The sequence below is a fragment of the Saccostrea echinata genome, unplaced genomic scaffold, assembly GCF_033153115.1.
Source record: "Saccostrea echinata isolate AGI-Se365-2 ecotype Australia unplaced genomic scaffold, CSIRO_AGI_Sech_v1 ptg000022l, whole genome shotgun sequence".
NCBI lineage: Eukaryota > Metazoa > Mollusca > Bivalvia > Ostreida > Ostreidae > Saccostrea > Saccostrea echinata.
The window spans coordinates 9921536-9940511 of NW_026889771.1; the positions used below are offsets into that span (position 1 = coordinate 9921536).

Below are 18976 nucleotides of genomic sequence, written 5' to 3' on the forward strand. Positions count from 1 at the left end.
AGACCTAAACATCAAAGAATGACGGTGATCTCCCAAGTTTACCATGTGGGCAACATTAAAATGACATATCAAAACAGGTGATTATGAAATACAATGCCATTATTCTATCATGATGGATTTACTTTCATTTTTATATATAAAAAAAAAATTCATAGCACTAAATAAACCCACAAAAACTAAAACTATCAGCAGCAAAGACATTGATTTTTTTTTCAAAACAAAGAAAACACTCTGCTTTTGCATTCCTTACAGTCTGATCCAAGTCTGTGGCATTGACATCAATAACTGAAGTTCCTGGTGGGTCATAATCATTCACTGTAGCGGACATCTGGGAAGGAACGATGACGGGTGGGTTAACATTTTTCAAGATATTTATGGTCACTGAAGCATATGATTTATCTTCTGGGTATTGGTCATCGTAAGCCTCCAGCAAAAGCTGAAATTAAAAAAAAAGAAAAAAAGATCAAGTTCTAAATTATAACAACCTCTTATAAAGACATGACACATTTATGTTTCAGCAATCATTGGTATTTATGGTATTAATGAAGATTATTTTAACTGAAGTCACTAACTAAGAATTTACGAAATAGTCAACTCTCGTTATCTTGAACTCGATGGGACAGAGGAAAACTTTTGAGATATCCGAGGATTCAAGATATGATTATCTAGGGTAAAATATACTTAAATAATAAGGTAGGGACTTCAAAATTACTTAGACATATCCATAGTATTTCTTTGAAATATGGGTGTTCAAGATACTGAAGTTAAACTGTATTTTTGACTGTAAAAAATAATATGGCTTTAATTCTATTATTTCATTTTCAAACCTGTGTCCACCCTATATTAGCCATGAAAATAATCAATAATTCTCTACATTACACATTAAAGAGCTTTCCTTTTATTCATAAAAAACCCCCCAATTCTTCTCATTCTATGTAAGCTGGAACTTCTTCTGTAGTCCCAATCTTACTTGTGAGGATGTCAAGATTTAAAGGAAAAAAAAACCCCACAAACCATCTCTATTTTCTAAATTTCCTCCTTTTGCAATAATGATGATTGCTTGGGTATAAAAATAAATGAACTTACCAAGTATGATGTGACACTAGGATTGTCCAACAGCCTTTTGTTCACTCTAATATAGACAAAAGATCCAGCTGGATCCATTCGGAAGTATTCCGTGCCTGGAGAGAATCCATTTACTTTGTACACCACAGCTCCCTAACATGGATAATGGACAAGTGTCAATAATGTGTATATTGTAACTTTTGAAAATTTCTATTAGCTATTAAAACAAATTAAAAGCATAAATTAAGAATCAATTAAATCTCTATAAATTTATTAAGTTATAACATAGCTTATTATCATGAAGCTTTATCATCTTGTTAATTCAACACAATAAATTAGATGTGATCACTTCAAGACTTTCTGTTTTAGTATGAATTCAATGCCAAATCAGCAGGAACCAAATTTCAAAGACTTTCTACTTCTTTCCAGTAATTAAAGCAACAATATTGATGTGCATATACCTGTTAACAAAATAAACAGTTGATGTTAATATGATTAATTTAATTAGAATCCAGCAATATTTCATCTTTTACCTGTAAGTCATTATCAACAGCTGACACAGTTCCAACAGAAGCATTGACAGGAGTGACTATAGAAGTATCAAAAGTGTAATAAGTCTGGGTGAATGCTGGGGGTCCTCGTAATGGTGTGACAGTAATGGTAACACTGGCGGTCACTGTGTTTTGGGGTTGACGAGTGTCTGACACATCAACGTTGAACTAAAATAAAAGTGTTCTTCTTTAATCTATGCATGAAAATGGTCAACATTGAATATGGCCCTTCAGTGATGCCTGTTTACTTGCCAGTATAAAAGCACCACTCACAACTAAAAATCTAATTGATCATTTATTTTTGGCTTCTCTTATTACTAATGTATACATTAAACTCAACTACTATTTTTTCAGATTATAGAGAATGAATTGTTATTGAAAGATAAAGCCAATTTGAGAACTGCCAGTAGGTACTTGCCTGGAAAGTTGTCTGGGCTGACAGTTCAGTCAAGTCTCCAATTTGAATGACAGCTCCCGTCTCTGGATGAACATAGAAATACTTCTTGTCATTGTCTGTTCCACGGTTGACAAATACAAGTTTATCCTGCATACAGAAAAAAAGACAATCATATTTTTAATTCTCATTAAAAAAAAGGATGATGGAGGGATAAAATAGATATAAACATTGAAATTGTAAGTTCTACACAATTAAACACAAACATCACTCTCCTTTCATTGTTCAAAGAAGAGTTTCTTGGTTTAAAAAGAATATAAACAATTTTCATTTGTTTATAAAACAGGTGCAAGTTAACATACCCCATCTGGGTCTGAGGCCCCAATGGTCACAATGGTAGAGCCTACAGGGTTACTGGCCCTGATATTCTGGTTGTAAGTTGATGGATTAAGTTGTGGGCCTTGTCTGTTTCTGGTCACCTGCACAGTCAGTTCACCATACTCAGGATTGTTGGGCCAAGCATCATCAATAACTTGGATTCTTACCTGCAATAAAAAAGTTGCAATAGCTAGAATCAATAAAAATGTTCTATGAAAAATACACTTGTTGAAAAATTGATTTTTTTTCAGAACAAAATTAATAAAGAAAAATGTTCATTTGATAACTACAGTGGCTTTAATTTGTAGATGAGAAATAATTTTAAAATTATGCAGTATTTAACACATTTCATTATTCCTAAGACTAATTTCTCTTACAGTGTAACTGCTGCTTGCCAATCCATCAGACTTGGGGGAATTCCGTAGAGTCACGTTGCCAGTATTGGGATCAATCTGGAAGAAGCTTGGTGCTGGAAGATCTCCAACAATACTGTACTGGAGTTTACCCTGTTAGAATAAAATGAAATTCATAATAATTAATGCAGTACTTACATGTATGTATTTTAATATGAATCCTTCAGTGACGACTACAGTTCATTAGTAACAATTTTTTTCTGTTTAAAGGATATACTCACTCTCAAGTCATCTGTTGCTGCAACAACAAACACTGAGAAACCAGCTTGTCTGGTTTCATCGATAATTATTGTTCGTGGCAGATTCTGGAAACTTGGTTTCCTTAAATCTCTAGGAACGGTGACAACTACAGTTTTTTGGCTGGACTGAGGTGGCTGTCCATTATCTGTTGCTTGAATAACAACCTGTGAGGTAAAGGAAAAAAGTAATAAAAACAACTTCAGTATTTAAGACTAGACACACTAAAATAATTTTTTTTAGTTAATTCTAAATATTTTCTTTCCTTGAAATCAAACAAAGTAAATACAATAGCTGGAATAAAGCAAATTTGTCAAAACTGTTATTAACATTTACAAGAAAATGGTAAAAACTAGCATTATTCAAATGCAGAAACTAACATTGTAGGTTGTTGTTAAGTCTGGGTCATCTTTAAGAGATTTTCTCAGGGACAGGACACAAGTATCTGGGTCTACTTTGAAGTACTCCACCGATTTGGCATCTGATATGATGGAGCAGGTGATCTTGGACTGAAAAAAGAGATTTATAAAACAAAATAACAATATAGATAAAGCTTTGTAACACAAATCCAGTACTGGATCAGTTACTCAAATAGCATTCTTCATTGACAAGCAAATAAAACATATGAAACATGTAGAAGTTGTATCTTGAAGATGACAATATTTCCACTGTAATAAATCTTGGTTATCAGCTGATACTTACACTGTCTGGATCTGTGACATTCTGAGGCATGGACCAGAAATCTATACCAGTAGTTTCTGGTAACTCAATTCTATCTGTCTGGGGATAGAATCTGGGTCCATTCAGGTTTCTCTGTACATTAATGGTCACTGTGGCTGTGCTTCTAAGGTCTGGTTTGTCAGTTCCATAAGCCAGGACCAACACCTAAATACAAGTCAGTAATGAATAACCATAGAACTGAAAACTTGAAAGTATTAAGTGACAAACTTTTAGTTTAACCATTAGTGTAAGTTTACACTGACTTTTTTTTTACCTTGTACTGATTGGTCTTCAATCCATCGGAGCGAAGATCTTGGATGACTCTAATCTGACCTGTTCCATTATTGATACCAAAGAAGCTCTGAGCTGGATACTGACCAATGATTTCATACACCATAGTATTCTACCAGAAAAAATTATATCATTGAGATAAATTTAATATAAAATACACAAGGACCAACGAATTCTATGCAAGTGTACATGTATACTGTACAAAATTTTTAAACAGTAGGTGGATAATGAAAGGCTATCATAATTTTTAATGAAAATGCTTACAGGAAATTGGGGTGCGGGAGTTCTGGTTGCGGTGATAGGGTTTCCAACTTGAGTATTCACTGGAACGTCTTCACGCAAATTGACAGTGGTGTCTTGAGATCCAAACACTGGGTTTGTTCCCCTGATTACACTGATGACCATTGGTGCAGTGTCAACTTTTGGTGTTGGATACCCATTGTCTGTCACACTTAATGTACACTGTAAGTAAAACATTATTTTTCTCAGTGCCGAGGTACAATAAAACTTTTTATGATTTTAACAGGAACATGCAACACACAAATCGTTTAGAAGATCATTGGAAATAACCCATTTTCACTACAGTATCTAACAGATATTAGTTTAAAAAATTCCCACTGTATCTGTATTCATGGCGAAATTTGCAGGTAAGCTAAATCATTTCAATGTTTGTAAGAAATCTATGTTTATCTACTTCATGATTTTTTGAAATCTTTTTTATTTTATTGTAGACAAGTGCTTGAAATGAATAACTAGGATAACATCAAAACATCACACAAACTAACCTGAAATAAGACGTCTGAGGTGGTTTTCAGGTTTTTGCCCAGGAACACCTCTCCAGTAGCACTGATAATGTAGAAGCTATTCTGGCAAGCAGCATCTCCAGTAATACTGTACTGAAGGACATCCTAGAAAAAAAAGAAATATCAATATTGACAAGTTTCTATTGACTCTTGCACCGAGAAAAAATCTCTCTCCAGCTCAGCTAAAAATCATTTCTAGTAGTTCTTTTTTGTAGTAAACAAGTAAATGGTAAATCAGCATACATAAACGGTCCTGTGAAGTAATGTCCTTTTATTTGATTTTGGTAGTTTTTGGTAATACACACCTGGTCTGCATCTGCAGCCTGTACTTGAATGATTCTACTGCCCACAGGATCATCATAATTAATATTAATGTCAAATCTGTCTGGGGTGAACACAGGAGGGTTGACATTCCTCTGCATGTTGACCACCACTTCTGTTTCAGAGTACTTGGAAGGTGTGTTTCTCTGGTAGGCTCGGACTCTTATCTGGAAGGTTTTAGAAAAAGAATTTTACTTGAAAGATACCAGATTCCATAATACTTCTGTAAACTCTTCATATGCAATAGAGGCTATCAACTAATATGATTTACAAGAGGATATTTTAGATTTAATACTAAATCACTGAGAAGGTGACCATAATCAGGGACACTATATGCATCCTTTAGTTACAAACACTCAGTCTTTAAGTATAATGCAGACTGGGCCAAGGGATAGAAGAAAAGCTCTGGATAAGTATAGTATCAGATGGACAGACAGGGGATGGAAATACTCAGGACTATAGCGGGCCCTATTAAAATAAAACCCTCCCAAATTACAAAATCTAGCTCTAAAAATTATGCATTTCTATATATACTTTAGGAATGATTATTCAAATCACCTCAAGTAAGCAAGAGTATTACCTTGTATTGCATTGATTTATCTGTTGTCAAATCCCTCTTAATGTGAATATCTCCGTTTTGATCCACAAAGAACAAGTACGGTGCCGGTGGCTCTCCCACTATCTCATACACAATGTCAGTTGAGGGATCTGTACGTACGGTAAGGATACTGGAACCATTAGCTGTTCTTTCTTCCAGGATCCTCGAGTATGGAGTACCGAGGAATCTAGGTGGATTAATCTTGGTAACAGTGATAAACACATTCACTTCTGTTGTTCGTGCTGGTCTTCCAGAATCAGTAGCAGCAACAACCATCTAATACATACAGAGATATGATTTACAAATTGGAAAAATTTATTGTAAACAGTATTCTTTCTGAATGATGATTTGATTTAAGCATTGTAATTCAAGAATTCTAGAAAGAAAATAACGATAATATTAATGGTAACATTCCCATAAACATAAAAGTTTCTTGAATATTAGACAAGCTAAACATTTATAAAATTAAAATGTTCCAAAACATTAAGCCTTTTCATGAAAATTTTACTTAAACAACATTAAAAAAGCCTTACACTGAACTGTCCTGGCACATCAGGGGATGTCAGTGGTTGTCTCAGATACAAGCGCCCATTGGCATCAATGTAGAAATATACCAAAGAACTTCCACCAGTATTGTCTCGAACAATAGAGTATGATACAGCATCCTGAAAAATAGCAAATAAACTATATGGACATTCTAAAGAATAGAAAATAAGAAATCATGAGTAAATCTTTGCCTTCAAAATCTTATATATTCATAGATATCCTGGGAAGAGATGGAAATGTAGATGATGGACCATCTTTTTGTACATACGGCTGGTGGTTACTTTAATTATTTAGAGTAAAGTCTCCCACCTGATCAGAATCTGTGGCTGAGATGTTTAGGACAGGTATTCCCATGGGGTATAATTCTGTGATAGTTGTGGCATATGGATTTTGACTGAAACTTGGTGGGTTAAGGTTCCTAGCCACATTGATTGTTACATCTTCTGTAGTGAATTTGCTAGGATCTCTCGAGTCATATGCAGATATTCTTAGCTGAAAATGTAGATCTCTATAGTACTTTTTCAGTTCAAGACACATTCCAATAGGTACACTTTGTCACTTTTTGTTTGTATGATCATTTTCTCCAAAATTTCTCTTTTTTTTTTTCCAAATTCTCATTTTCAATGCTTTTTTCCTCAGACAAGCAAAAAACCCTTCCAACTATAATCTATTTTCATAAGAAGAATATATTAGTGGAGATAAAACTTACCACATAGGTTCCTGTAGCAGATTTATCCTCCTTCAGATCTCTTACGATTCTAATTGCTCCAGTGTCCTTATCCACATCAAAGAAAGAGGGAGCTGGATAAATTCCTACTACCTCATACTGAATCTTACCCTAAAATACAATTTCACATTTATTATAGAATTGGTTAAGACTATACATAAGATTCATTCAATAATTCAAGGGTAAATTTTTTTAGTCAAATTGTTAGTGATCTTAAAGAACAATAGAAATGTTTTTTAACAGTAGCTATATCCAAACAGTTATTATTACATATATATCTCTGTACTTAACAACCTTATTTTCAAGGAAAGATCAATTCTTAGAGCTTGAAATATACTTGTCAAGTTAAAACTATTATAAAATATGTCTAAATATGACTGAAAATATTATATTCTTTTACTGGGAATGATTAAATGCCTTGTGAAATGTAAATCTTCAAGTATGACTTCATAGAGAAAATGACCTTTCTCTACAAACAAAGTCTTTTTTTACTGCATTAAAGGGATTTAAACTAGGACCATAATAAATAGAGTATCTTATCTTACATGGGTAAAATATATATGAATGGGAAGGTAAGAAAAGATTGGAGGATTGTTGACAAATCAGGGTTGAGTATATAACCATGCATTTGATTTGGTTTGATAGTGGAGAGTTCAGCAGATTTTTTAACTGGTTTGGAGCAAAAGGTGGGACAAAAAGTTAAGGCTTGATGGAAAACACTATATCAGAATGAGATACATTTTATGGACTATCAGGAGCTTATGATAAGAATAACACTAAAATTACTTTATACATTTTCAAATTTTTATGAAGGTTTTCTTTGGCACAAAAAAAAAGTTTCATTCAGATTAACCTAGTCAAATTAATCTAATGATCCTACTCCCAGTATTCATGCAGATCTTATATAAATGAGTCATGTATGTCATATTTACCATGCAGCCTCTACCAAAAGTTGTACTCAACATGCATTAAATGACTGAACAACTGTTACTTTTTTTATTACAGTAAACATTTTTTGATGTCACTGATGCTAACACCATATTCAATCCCTGTATTTTAAGAAATGCATGCAATACTTTTCTTAAGGAAAACCTTGGTATAAATTTTGAAACTTTCACCTTATTCAGAGATTCAATGAAACCTACCACCTACCATATAATAACTTTACTCAAAGCCAGAAAGCACAAGATGGCTGGAGGCAGATATAGTACATGTACATATCAGAAAAAAAAGCAATTACAAACAACTCCACATCTAAGACCCCCCCCCCCTTCAAACTTTCTATGTTCATTTATTTGTAGTTCCCTTTTATACTAAGATCTCATTTTATTTCCCCTCTTCAAGGTATGTTTTTTCATTAAAAGATACTAATGAAGAAAACCAATGATTTCTAGAACAGCGGTAAGAATAATTTATGTGGAGTTGTTTACATACATAAATGTTTCTACTGCAGCAAAGTGTGTACAAGTAGTCTTTGATTTGTTGTATCTGTTGCCATGACAGATATATTTACTTACTGATCCATCCTATTAAATACAGCAAATCAGTGTTAACAACATTGGAAAATGATCTCCTAAATACATCTACATAATTTCTCTGATTCAATTTTTATCCCCCCCCCCCATTTTATAGTTATGTAAGTGTGGGAGACACATCCATGACTTTTAAAGAAAAAACTTAATATTTATTGCAAGCCATTATAGGCATAGAAAATGTGGTATGCACAAGGGAACTGCCAGTCAAAAAAAAAAAAAAAAAAAAAAAGCACACGCAAATGGTTGGTTATCAGTGTTGGCAATAATCAGGCAAACTGGAGGAAAAAATACCCTTAAGCTTGCTGCAACAAGGCAGATTTGAAATCAAATTCAAACAAACCAGTACTTTCACATGTTTACGAAAAACATCCAATTAGAAATGTTGATAGACATGTAAGTCTCAGTTTCTTACCCTGATGTCAGGATCAACTGCTGTTACGGATCCTACAGTAAAGTTCACTGGTTTCTGTTCATCAGTATTGAATGTGTAGGGTCTGTTAAAGAACACTGGTAGCTCAAGATCTCTTGCTATGTTAATGGTGACCTGAACCGTGTCAGATTTTAGTGGAACTCTGCCATCTTCTGCTCTTATTTGCAGCTATTAAATGAAAATTTATTAAATTACTGGACAAATTCTTCTTTATATGTTTGAAAATAGTAAAAAACTTAATTGCATAGTGATAAATAGCAAACAGTAGATGGTATTGCATCATTTACAAAGACAGTCATAAAACGCTGAAACAAAAATAACACTGACATTCTGTATTCTTTCAATAAAAATCATTATATAACTGCATCATTGTTTTGAACCAAAGTAAAGATAATACGCTCTCAATACCGCAATAGCTATTTAACAAGGAGCAAAAATGTAGACTAACATTGAATGTTCTTAAAGCTGTAGTGTCCAAGTTCTTGATAAGGATAATTTCAGCTGTGTCTCTATTCACATAGAAGTATTCAAGATGAGTTGCATCCCCAGTGTAATAATACTGTAACTTGTCCTGAAAAACAGTTAAAAAAAATACGTAAGTACTGTAACATAAAATGGTTACAAATACCAAATAACAGTAATTGGGCTTGTAAAATTTAGATAGTAAATTTCTGCAGCTAGATTGCCCTGTAAAAAAAAGTTACTTATACTAAACCACAGTCAATTTTCCTGTGAAATACTTTTAAAACACCTTACTTAGCTGACTTATAAAATACTTATACATATCAAACAGAAAAATAAAGCATACTCCTCTACTTAACAGATCAGTTCTACAGATAAGACTACTGTTTTAAAAATCTTCAGTTTAAAAGGTTGTCCCCTTTATGCAATAAGTAGTGCCAAATCATACAATGCAAAACTTTGGCAAATTGTATAAAACATTTATATAGAAGGATGCACTATTTTTTTTTTTTACTGAGAGCTTCTCAGTTTGTGAAATTTACATGTATATCTAATACCAGGAACTTACTCCATCTAAATCAGAAGCTGTGGGACGTCCTACAATGGTACTAGGTCTTGTTGTGTCTGTGATGTTGTATACATAGGACCGCTGAGTAAATAGAGGCTGGTTTGTGTTCCTTAGTACACTGATTGTTAATGTACTGGTGGTCCTCATTTCAGTGATATCCTCATCATAAACAGAAACTCGTAACTGAAAAGAAACCAAGAAAATGTAGCAAGTCCACGAAAGTCCAAAGCAAATGGCATAATTTACTTTCACCACTTTTTCTGGTCTAGAATATTTCCGATTTTGAAAAAGGCAAATGGATTAGTGAAGCTTGGGTTGGTGGCTTTTGAGGCAGTCACTTCGCCAAGCTTTGTTTGAGCTCTAAATGGTGAGATTTTAGATATGCCAGAGGCTGTGATCATTACACCATACTATCACTCCATGTGATTAAACTTTCAAAACAATCAGAAAAATACTTTTTGGGACATGCATTTGGTTGTAAAACTAAAAGCAAATTTTCCATGTGCCTTTGTCATGAAAATTGGATGTCTTTACCCAAGAAAACATAGGTACCCACTGTTTAAACAAAATTACACATACCAGGACTGTAAAGAACTTCAGAAGGTTCATAGCAAAGATTTTCAACTCTTTCATTATTAACTCCTTCAAGTAATGTTGTCCTTAACATAAGTTAAAACATATAATAATCAAAATATACTCACCACATATTGTAATGCTGTGTCATTTCTCAATCCCGCTTTTGGTCTCACTTCTCCAGTATAGTTATTCAGAGTGAAAAAGCTTGGCCCAGAACCATCTCCAACCAATGTGTACACCAGTCTGGCACCAACCTTTGAAACACAACAAAGGGCTCATGCACCTTAATGATCACATGTGGATTCACAACAAAGGGCTCATGTACCTTGATGATCACCTATGGAAACTCAACAAAGGGCTAAGGCACCTTAATGATCACCTGACTATGGAAAATCAACAAAGGGCTAAGGCACCTTAATGATCACCTGTCTGCTAAATGGTTAGGTTTTTTTTCCCAGTGCCACATAGTGTGTGCTATTCATTTTTATCTACTCCATTGTTCCCTGTAAGCTTGAGAGCCAAAACAACATCTCCACATGGTTCAAGAGTAATTATGTGGAAAAATATGATTATACACTGCACGAGGACAATAATATCTAATTCACAGTAAATTTACAATTCGCAGCCCTGAATTTCTTCTTGGTAAGATTAGAAAAAAAGTTTATAATCCATTTAAAAGCCCTGACCCCTAAAGTTCTTGAAAAGAAGAGTTTTAAAGATTTATCTTAGACATGCAAGTTTTAGACATCCTTGGATCCCTTTTGTTAACTATTCATGGCTCCGCAAGATAACTGAATCATCGGTTATCTGTTGTAGCAAGCTTCAGATTTTCAGTGCAAACTCTAAACAAATGACACAGGCTCAGAAAGGGTTTTGAAACCCCTTCTGTCAACATCTACTTACCCTCTGGTCTGGATCTGTTGCTGACACTGTGTACACAACAAAGTTATCTGCAGCATTCTCAGACACAGAAGTAAATTCTGGCAATCTTAAGAACCTAGGGGGCTGGTTCCTTCTGATTCTGATGGTCATTGTTGCATTGCTGATCCTTGGTGGACTTCTCTGATCACTTGCCAAGACATAGAACTAAAAAAGACAAAACTCAAACATTGTAAATCTGAAAATGAAACTAAATTCTGAGGAAGAAAAATCAGTATTAAGCAGTACCAGAAGTAAACTTGTCAACTGAAATTCAAATATCACATGCACCTAAAATCAATCATATATCTAATAAAGTTTTTTCTATCTTGTTTCAAGTTTCCTGCAAACTTACCTTGTACTCTGATACTGAAGGATTTTCACTGGGAGATCTTCGAATGTAGATTCTGCCACTGTACTTCTCAATGTAGAAGTAGTCATTTGGTGGTTCAATAGAAAACAGTACTACATCCTGTTAAGTAAGAAAAACCAGGTAATATCTGAATCCTTTCTTTGCGTTTCACTGTTTCTCTCTAGATAATTTGTCATCAACTTTATCAGTATACTATCTATAACGACATTCACAATGTAAAATATTTGTATTCTAAAGCACTCATAAGAGCATCTTTTTACAGTATCTTATATGACTGACACTCAAAGTACTTTGGATGACAATCATCCATAAGTTACAATCTTTCACTGTATATTCCAAGTAGCTGCGAATACAATTAGTTTCCAGTATCTTAGAATCTAATAATAATGATATCAATAATAATACACATGGAAATCAAAGACAAAAAGAAACAACAGTAGGAGTGCTTAATTTCTTACTTTGTCTGCATCGCCTGCAGAAACCGTGAATACAGTGACACCAAAGGAATGGTACTCGTTGATCTCGGTCTCGTAGGCACTTTGGCTGAACTGTGGTGCATTAGCATTACGAATCACCGTGATTCTGACTGTAGTGTTTGCTTTATTGTCTGGGTAGTAAGTATCGTAGGCTATGGCCCTTAACTATTAAAACAAAAACATGACAAAGCTTCTTTAGACTTTTGGGAAAAAACCATGTAATAATATTTAAGTTCTTATGTCCATATTTGAATTTTCAAGGGCACTGTGGACTTGTGAAAAATAAGGGACTCTTTCTAATAAATTGTGTAAATTACCACAAAATTTGTCTCATTGGTTGTAAGCAGGCTCTTTTGTACAGTGATTGCTCCCGTGTTTCTGTTCAAAGCAAAATATGACATAGCAAGTCCATCTCCTTCTTCTTCATACACTAAGGATCCCTGAAATGGTCAAACAATTGTCAATTTGACTCATTCTATATTTTCATTTTGATAACAGAGGCTATGTTTGAAAATTCAACTGTCCTAACTTATACACATATCACCTTTGTCATTCATGTTGCTTACATTCACATCCTATGCCTATTAAATTTATTTCACAACTACATATTGCATCTGTACTTCTTTCCACCAACATGTAGTCTCATTTCATATGTTAATGTGGGTTGGATATTGGAAATATCTTTAACACCAATTTTCCAATCAAGTTGAATTTACATTTGTTAAAGAAATCACAATAAGAGTTTCATATTCACTTGAAAAAATTCAGTTGATTATCATTTTGGGCTCTTCTTATGTAAATTCCATGTAGGAACAATTGCCTTGTTCACTAATGACCTTACCCTTATGTTATTGTCTATAGCTTGTATAGAAGTAAATGGAATGATGTTGTTCACTGGTTCTGTTTCAGGTATTTGGGCAAAATATTCCCGCTGCATAGACGGAGGACCATTGTCTCTTCTAATGGTGAATGTAACTCTTGCTGTAGCAAATTTCTCTGGACGACCTTGGTCACGAGCTCGAACTTGGAACTGCAGTTTTCAGAATTTTAAGATAAAAAATTATCATTCACAACAAAGTAATGTGTATATAAACAGAAACAATTAAAACTGAAGATAAAAAATTACAAAGACTACTCAATATAAAATCCAATTTTAAATTACCATCTCTCTTGATATAAGTACTAGGTTTATACTGAAGAATGTAATATTATTTTAATGAATCTTTTTTCCTCTTAATGTACAGAACATTTTGGAACTATATATATATAAAAAAAAAAAATAAAAAAAAAGCTACAAACCGTGAATGAATTTAGGGTGGTAGATCTCAGATCCCTCGTGAGGTATATCTTTCCATTTTCTCTGTTCACCAAGAAGAACTCATTAGCACGAATTCCATCAGAGTCTTGTACAACATCATACAGTACTTGATCCTGTAAATTAACAAAAAGCACTTGATCCTGTAAATCTATAATTTAGTATTTGATCCTGTGAACATATATCAAATGGTACTTGATTCTGTAGACAGAAGATAATAAAGATGCTAAATACTAAACTGAATAAAGATAAACCATTTTAGTTTATAAATTATTTTTATCACCAAAAAAACAAAAAAACAAAACAAAACAAGACAGGTTAGTCATCGTGCATGAAAAATATGTCAGATGCAGAGTCTGATGCATGCATTACACCATCTGAGATAAGCCAAAAAGTGACCTATGCCTAGCTAAACCTTGCATTTTACTTCATTTATTGGATCATGAAAATTTAATGTAAGTCAAATGTAGCATCCAGATCATACAACACACAAAATATTTAATATATGCATGACTGGTACCATTTGAGAAAAGCCGGAAAAAAAGAGCTTTATCAATTTTTAGTTGAACAATCCCATTGATTCCAACATATCCCTTGTTGCAAGGCTTAAAGAAGAAATCCCAAACATAGTATTTCCTAATATTTATACCCTTCTCCATATGACAGTAAAACACCTCGACACCATGGTAAAGTAGCTTACTTGATCATTGTCTGTAGCATTAACTTCCAGTAGAATAGATCCCACTGGCTGAATTTCTTCAATTACCATGGAGTAATCGCCAACTTCAAATATTGGAGAGGCTGGGTTTCTGATTACGGTGATAAAGGATAGACCAACTGCTCTCAAGTCTGGGTTATTTGTATCATATGCTTCAAGCCGAAGCTATAAAAAAATATGAATAATTCCAGTCATGTTAATCTTTATTTCATGATTATTTATACCTATATATTTACTGCATATCTAGTTCTCTTCTAAGGCTCAATAACTTCCAATAAATTAAGTGAAAAATTGGCAATTACAAAAATTTTAGCAAATGAATTCATTTAAATATATATATATATAGATATAGAATTTTTTTTTTTTTTTTTTTTTTTTACAATTTTAAATATGAAATTTAATGTACCCATCAATCTATTTAAGTTTCAAAGAGATACAGAAAAAAAATCTCTACTCTTAAATGTATAACCATCTGCACTTATTCTCATCGGGCAAATTTCTCAAGTTTGTCCAAATGCTTCCTTTAAATACCTCAAAATATTTGTATAAAGTGCTACTCACAGTGTACTGCATAGTCTCAAAATTGTCAGTAGCAAGATCTCTTATCAGATTCACCACTCCTGTTGTCGGGTTGACAGCAAAGAAATCCTGAGCAGGATAAATTCCAACAAGTTCATATCTTATGCTTCCCTGTAAAAAAATGTTTCATTGCTTAGATGAGATATCAATGTTTAATTTAGGTAGTTTACATAAATTTAAGTAATTACAAAAGAGTTAATCTGCATGATTCCTATTTCTTCAAAATATTTCACTGTAATGAAAATTTTCTTTCAATGAAAGTACTTTTTTTATTGCAACAGCCAGTTCTCACTTTCCCTCTGAGCTCAATGTTGAAATGATTTTCTACTGAAAGAAGCATGGCATCCTATCCCATAGAAAATTTGGATGTTATTTACATTAATGTTTGACTAAGTATTCAGATAAACAGTGAAAACTTCTTTACCACTGGGTTCGGATCTTGTGCAATCACGGTGACAATTTGACTGTTGACAGCCTCTCTGAATGTTATGGTTCTATTAGGGGTAGAAACAAAGAATGGCCTCTGGTCTGTAGGAATACGGGTGATGGTAATTCTGGCTGTGGCATTCGCAGCTCTGCCTCTCCCATCCGAGGCTTGGATTGTCATCTATAAAAAAAAAAAATTCTATATTTTTTGTAATATTTTTTGCACTCTCAATACAAGAGTGTATTCAAGAAATAGTAATTAATTTATGTTTAAAAGGCAAAATAGTCAAATCTCGTTATCTCGAACTCAAATTTCATTAATGTATTGTAATTATACACCTGTGAATTTAAACCAATCCACAGAACTTAATATTGAAAATCCCTCCCACCTGATAAAAGTTAGCCGGGGCTGTTGTCAGCAACCTCTTTGTTGTCAAAAGCCCAGAATTAGGGTCAAGGTAGAAGAAATTTTCTCCACCAGCAGGTACTGATGCCACAATCGCAAATGTTACAGGATCCTAAAGAAACAAATACAAGAAAAAAAGGGATGACAAAAAGGCAATGACTACTGTGTAACACATAATAAACTGCTTAATAAATAACAAATCATTAGCTTCTGTGATGAACAGAATATGCTAACATGTTCAATTTAACCTTTCCTTTAATATTATCAACTTCAAAATAAGAAATGATGTAACTCACATTATCCACATCGGTAGCATTAATGTCTAAGACAGGGTAGCCCAGAGTCACATTTTCCTGTACTGTAGCACTGTAGTCGGCTGACGGAGAGAAGGACGGGGCAAATGGATTTCTGGTGACACCAATTTGGACATCTGCTGTTGCTTTTAATCGTGGATACAGGGAGTCATAAACCACAACACGCAGCTGTTCAATATCAACAAAGAAGGTAAGAAAACAATAGTTAAGCTATTTTCAGAATATTTCATTAAATTTCCTAGCAACTAAAACAATTAACATTGATAATAAATTGTGATACAAGTACCGATTAATAAAAAAAAAAAAGAGTATATGACATAAAGGTACATTTAAGTATAAATTGATTGTTCATCCATAAAATAAATTAATAGGAATAAAAAAAAGAGAAAAATCATGAATTACAGTGTATGTTGTAAGTCCAGATGGATCAGTTTTCAGATCTCTAATCAACCTAACAGCTCCAGTGGAGGAGTTGACACTGAAATAACCTTCAGCAGGGTACATTCCAATGGCTTCATAAGTAAGATCACCCTAAATAAAACAAAACCAGGTGTATATTGTTCTCTCCTTTCAATAGCTTTATGAGGGGAAAATTGCTTCAAAAAGTGCTTTAAACTATATTGTATTCAGGGAATACATATTGCTTGCAGATATCCATAACCTTACTGGAATGGACAAAACCATAATTTTCAGGCTTGAAACAGGACTAGTGTGTCATTTTACCAAAAACTAGTTAAAACTCACAGGACAGTAGTCTGAATGGTAGATACAGCGTAATTTTTGCCAGACCTCTGCCTATAATTTATAGTATTATGATGAATTATGGTGTCTATAATTAAGCAGTTGACATCTACCTTCAGGTCAGGATCTTCTGCCCTTAGCTGAGCTACAAGTGAATCTATAGTGTGTGACTCCATAATGTTGGCAACGTAAGGCAAGTTGTCAAGGTAACGTGGAGTTTCATCAAAATCGATTTGCACATTCACAGTGGCTGTGCCAGTTTTTTCATTTACAGGACGCTGATCTCTGGCAAATACAAATAACTGAAAAAAAAGTCAACAATTTTTTTATTTGTTGCACTCTTTTCAATATTAGTCTTCTTTCTGGCAAATGAAAATAGAAAAAAAGTAAATTTCAATTTAACTATGAACATTTAAGGTTTTTATAAACAACACATTTAAAAAGACTTACTTTATTCAAACCATTTAGTATTGTTATTTCTTTTTTGTGTGTAGTTGGATTAACGTTTTTACATAGAATTCTTCTACAGAGGATATGCAAGACTATATTACTCTTATCCTTAACTGTATACATGATACTACTCGTACATCTATATAGTACCTGGTATGATTGCCTTGGAACATTGGTCAGTAACTCTTTAAGGTAGACAATTCCATCATCAGGACCAATGCCAAAATACATCTGAACTTCTGTCTGTATTTGGGAATTACCAGATCCAGTCATTGTATACCGGAGAATATCCTGCAAAATCATGAAAAACATTTTGATTAAATACAACCATACAAGAAACATGAACACTGACCAGTGAATGATCTTTTTTTTTTATGGTATATTAAATAGTATCAATCTTTGTCTTTTTTATTAATTTCCCTTCATTGTATTGATACATTTCTGAGATTTTCTTTGAAAAGTTTGAATCCAGTGCATTGTGGGTTCTGGTCATCTACAATTTGTATACCTTGTCATCATCTACAGCTGTGGTATTGATCACTGTAGACCCATAGTTGGCATTCTGATCAATTTGAATGTTGTAGGGATTCTGTAGGAAGCGGGGTTGATTCAGGTTACGAATAACGAAGATAGTGACATCAGCTGTAGACTTGTACTGTGGCTCTCCACTGTCATAAGTTGAAATTTTGAACTATAAAATAGAAATAAAGGTAAAATTCCACCAAAACATCGATAGAAGTTAATAACCCTTATTGACACAAAATTTATCATGTACATTGTAATGAAAAACTGTTACAACTTCTCTGTAAAATACTGTAAGCATTATAGTCAAACAACCCTATAAACATTGTCTGTGTTTCAGTAGAATTTCTTTGTAGATACTGTCAATGTCTCAGTAAAGTTAATTTTTACACATTCTTAGCATTTCAGTAAAATAACAGACTATAAACATTGTCAGTGTTTCAGTAGAATGTTTACTTACACTGAATGTGGTCTCCAAGGAAGTATTGAGTGCCTTGGCAACAGTAATGTTTCCAGTTGCTTCATTAATAGCAAAATATCTTGGCACAGGAGGTTCCATCATATATCTTATAGCAGACTGTAAAAAAAAAAATATAATAAGCTTAAAATTGATGTTAATAATCATGAACATTAATTGAAGTTTTTATAATTTGTGGCTTTTTGTTAATTTGTTTAAAAGAAAGACCTGAATTTACTGCAAATGTTAGTTTTCTTTTATCTTAAATACATCCAGTTAAAATTTCTTTTAGTTCAAAGGAAAACTAAATATATAAACTAAACACTTGATATTTATAAATCTTTACAGGCTAAGGAAAAAATTAAGAAGGAAAAGGGAAAGATATCACCTTATGACCTATCTCTCGATGCCATGATGATAGTATGCTATATCATATAAATTATATTAAATGGGACTAAAGAAATAGGGATGCTACAAAATAGTATTTGGATATACATTATGAAGGATGGAGATTGTCAAATCACACCCAGATTGGTCAGAAAAGGAGAACAGTTTTAAACTAAAACTAGAAAATGAACAATACAGGGCCCCTTGGTATTCTTATATCAATGATGTTGATCTGATAAACTATGAACAGGTGGCCTCAGAATCTACAGGAGTCTCCTT

General features: G+C 33.4%; 1 protein-coding gene across 1 annotated transcript in view; it reads right to left on the bottom strand.

The window, feature by feature from the left end:
- The window catches only part of LOC133190388 (protocadherin Fat 4-like), a 73263-nt gene that overhangs the window by 12049 nt on the left and 42238 nt on the right, over window positions 1-18976 (bottom strand). The window contains exons 71-107 of the mRNA XM_061325994.1: window positions 18314-18430; window positions 17840-18022; window positions 17482-17622; window positions 16995-17183; window positions 16543-16671; window positions 16123-16308; window positions 15810-15938; window positions 15419-15601; window positions 14977-15105; window positions 14398-14580; window positions 13682-13813; window positions 13224-13412; window positions 12700-12822; window positions 12365-12547; window positions 11889-12005; window positions 11519-11701; window positions 10741-10869; window positions 10040-10222; window positions 9458-9580; window positions 8992-9177; window positions 7027-7155; window positions 6627-6809; window positions 6305-6436; window positions 5754-6047; window positions 5158-5340; window positions 4835-4957; window positions 4314-4511; window positions 4033-4161; window positions 3741-3923; window positions 3419-3547; window positions 3023-3205; window positions 2766-2894; window positions 2373-2555; window positions 2107-2160; window positions 1599-1784; window positions 1087-1218; window positions 251-436 (exon numbers count right to left, since the gene is read on the bottom strand). Of these exons, the coding sequence (XP_061181978.1) occupies window positions 251-436; window positions 1087-1218; window positions 1599-1784; window positions 2107-2160; window positions 2373-2555; window positions 2766-2894; window positions 3023-3205; window positions 3419-3547; window positions 3741-3923; window positions 4033-4161; window positions 4314-4511; window positions 4835-4957; window positions 5158-5340; window positions 5754-6047; window positions 6305-6436; window positions 6627-6809; window positions 7027-7155; window positions 8992-9177; window positions 9458-9580; window positions 10040-10222; window positions 10741-10869; window positions 11519-11701; window positions 11889-12005; window positions 12365-12547; window positions 12700-12822; window positions 13224-13412; window positions 13682-13813; window positions 14398-14580; window positions 14977-15105; window positions 15419-15601; window positions 15810-15938; window positions 16123-16308; window positions 16543-16671; window positions 16995-17183; window positions 17482-17622; window positions 17840-18022; window positions 18314-18430 (5853 nt within the window). The remainder of the gene's footprint in view (window positions 1-250; window positions 437-1086; window positions 1219-1598; window positions 1785-2106; window positions 2161-2372; window positions 2556-2765; window positions 2895-3022; window positions 3206-3418; window positions 3548-3740; window positions 3924-4032; window positions 4162-4313; window positions 4512-4834; window positions 4958-5157; window positions 5341-5753; window positions 6048-6304; window positions 6437-6626; window positions 6810-7026; window positions 7156-8991; window positions 9178-9457; window positions 9581-10039; window positions 10223-10740; window positions 10870-11518; window positions 11702-11888; window positions 12006-12364; window positions 12548-12699; window positions 12823-13223; window positions 13413-13681; window positions 13814-14397; window positions 14581-14976; window positions 15106-15418; window positions 15602-15809; window positions 15939-16122; window positions 16309-16542; window positions 16672-16994; window positions 17184-17481; window positions 17623-17839; window positions 18023-18313; window positions 18431-18976) is intronic.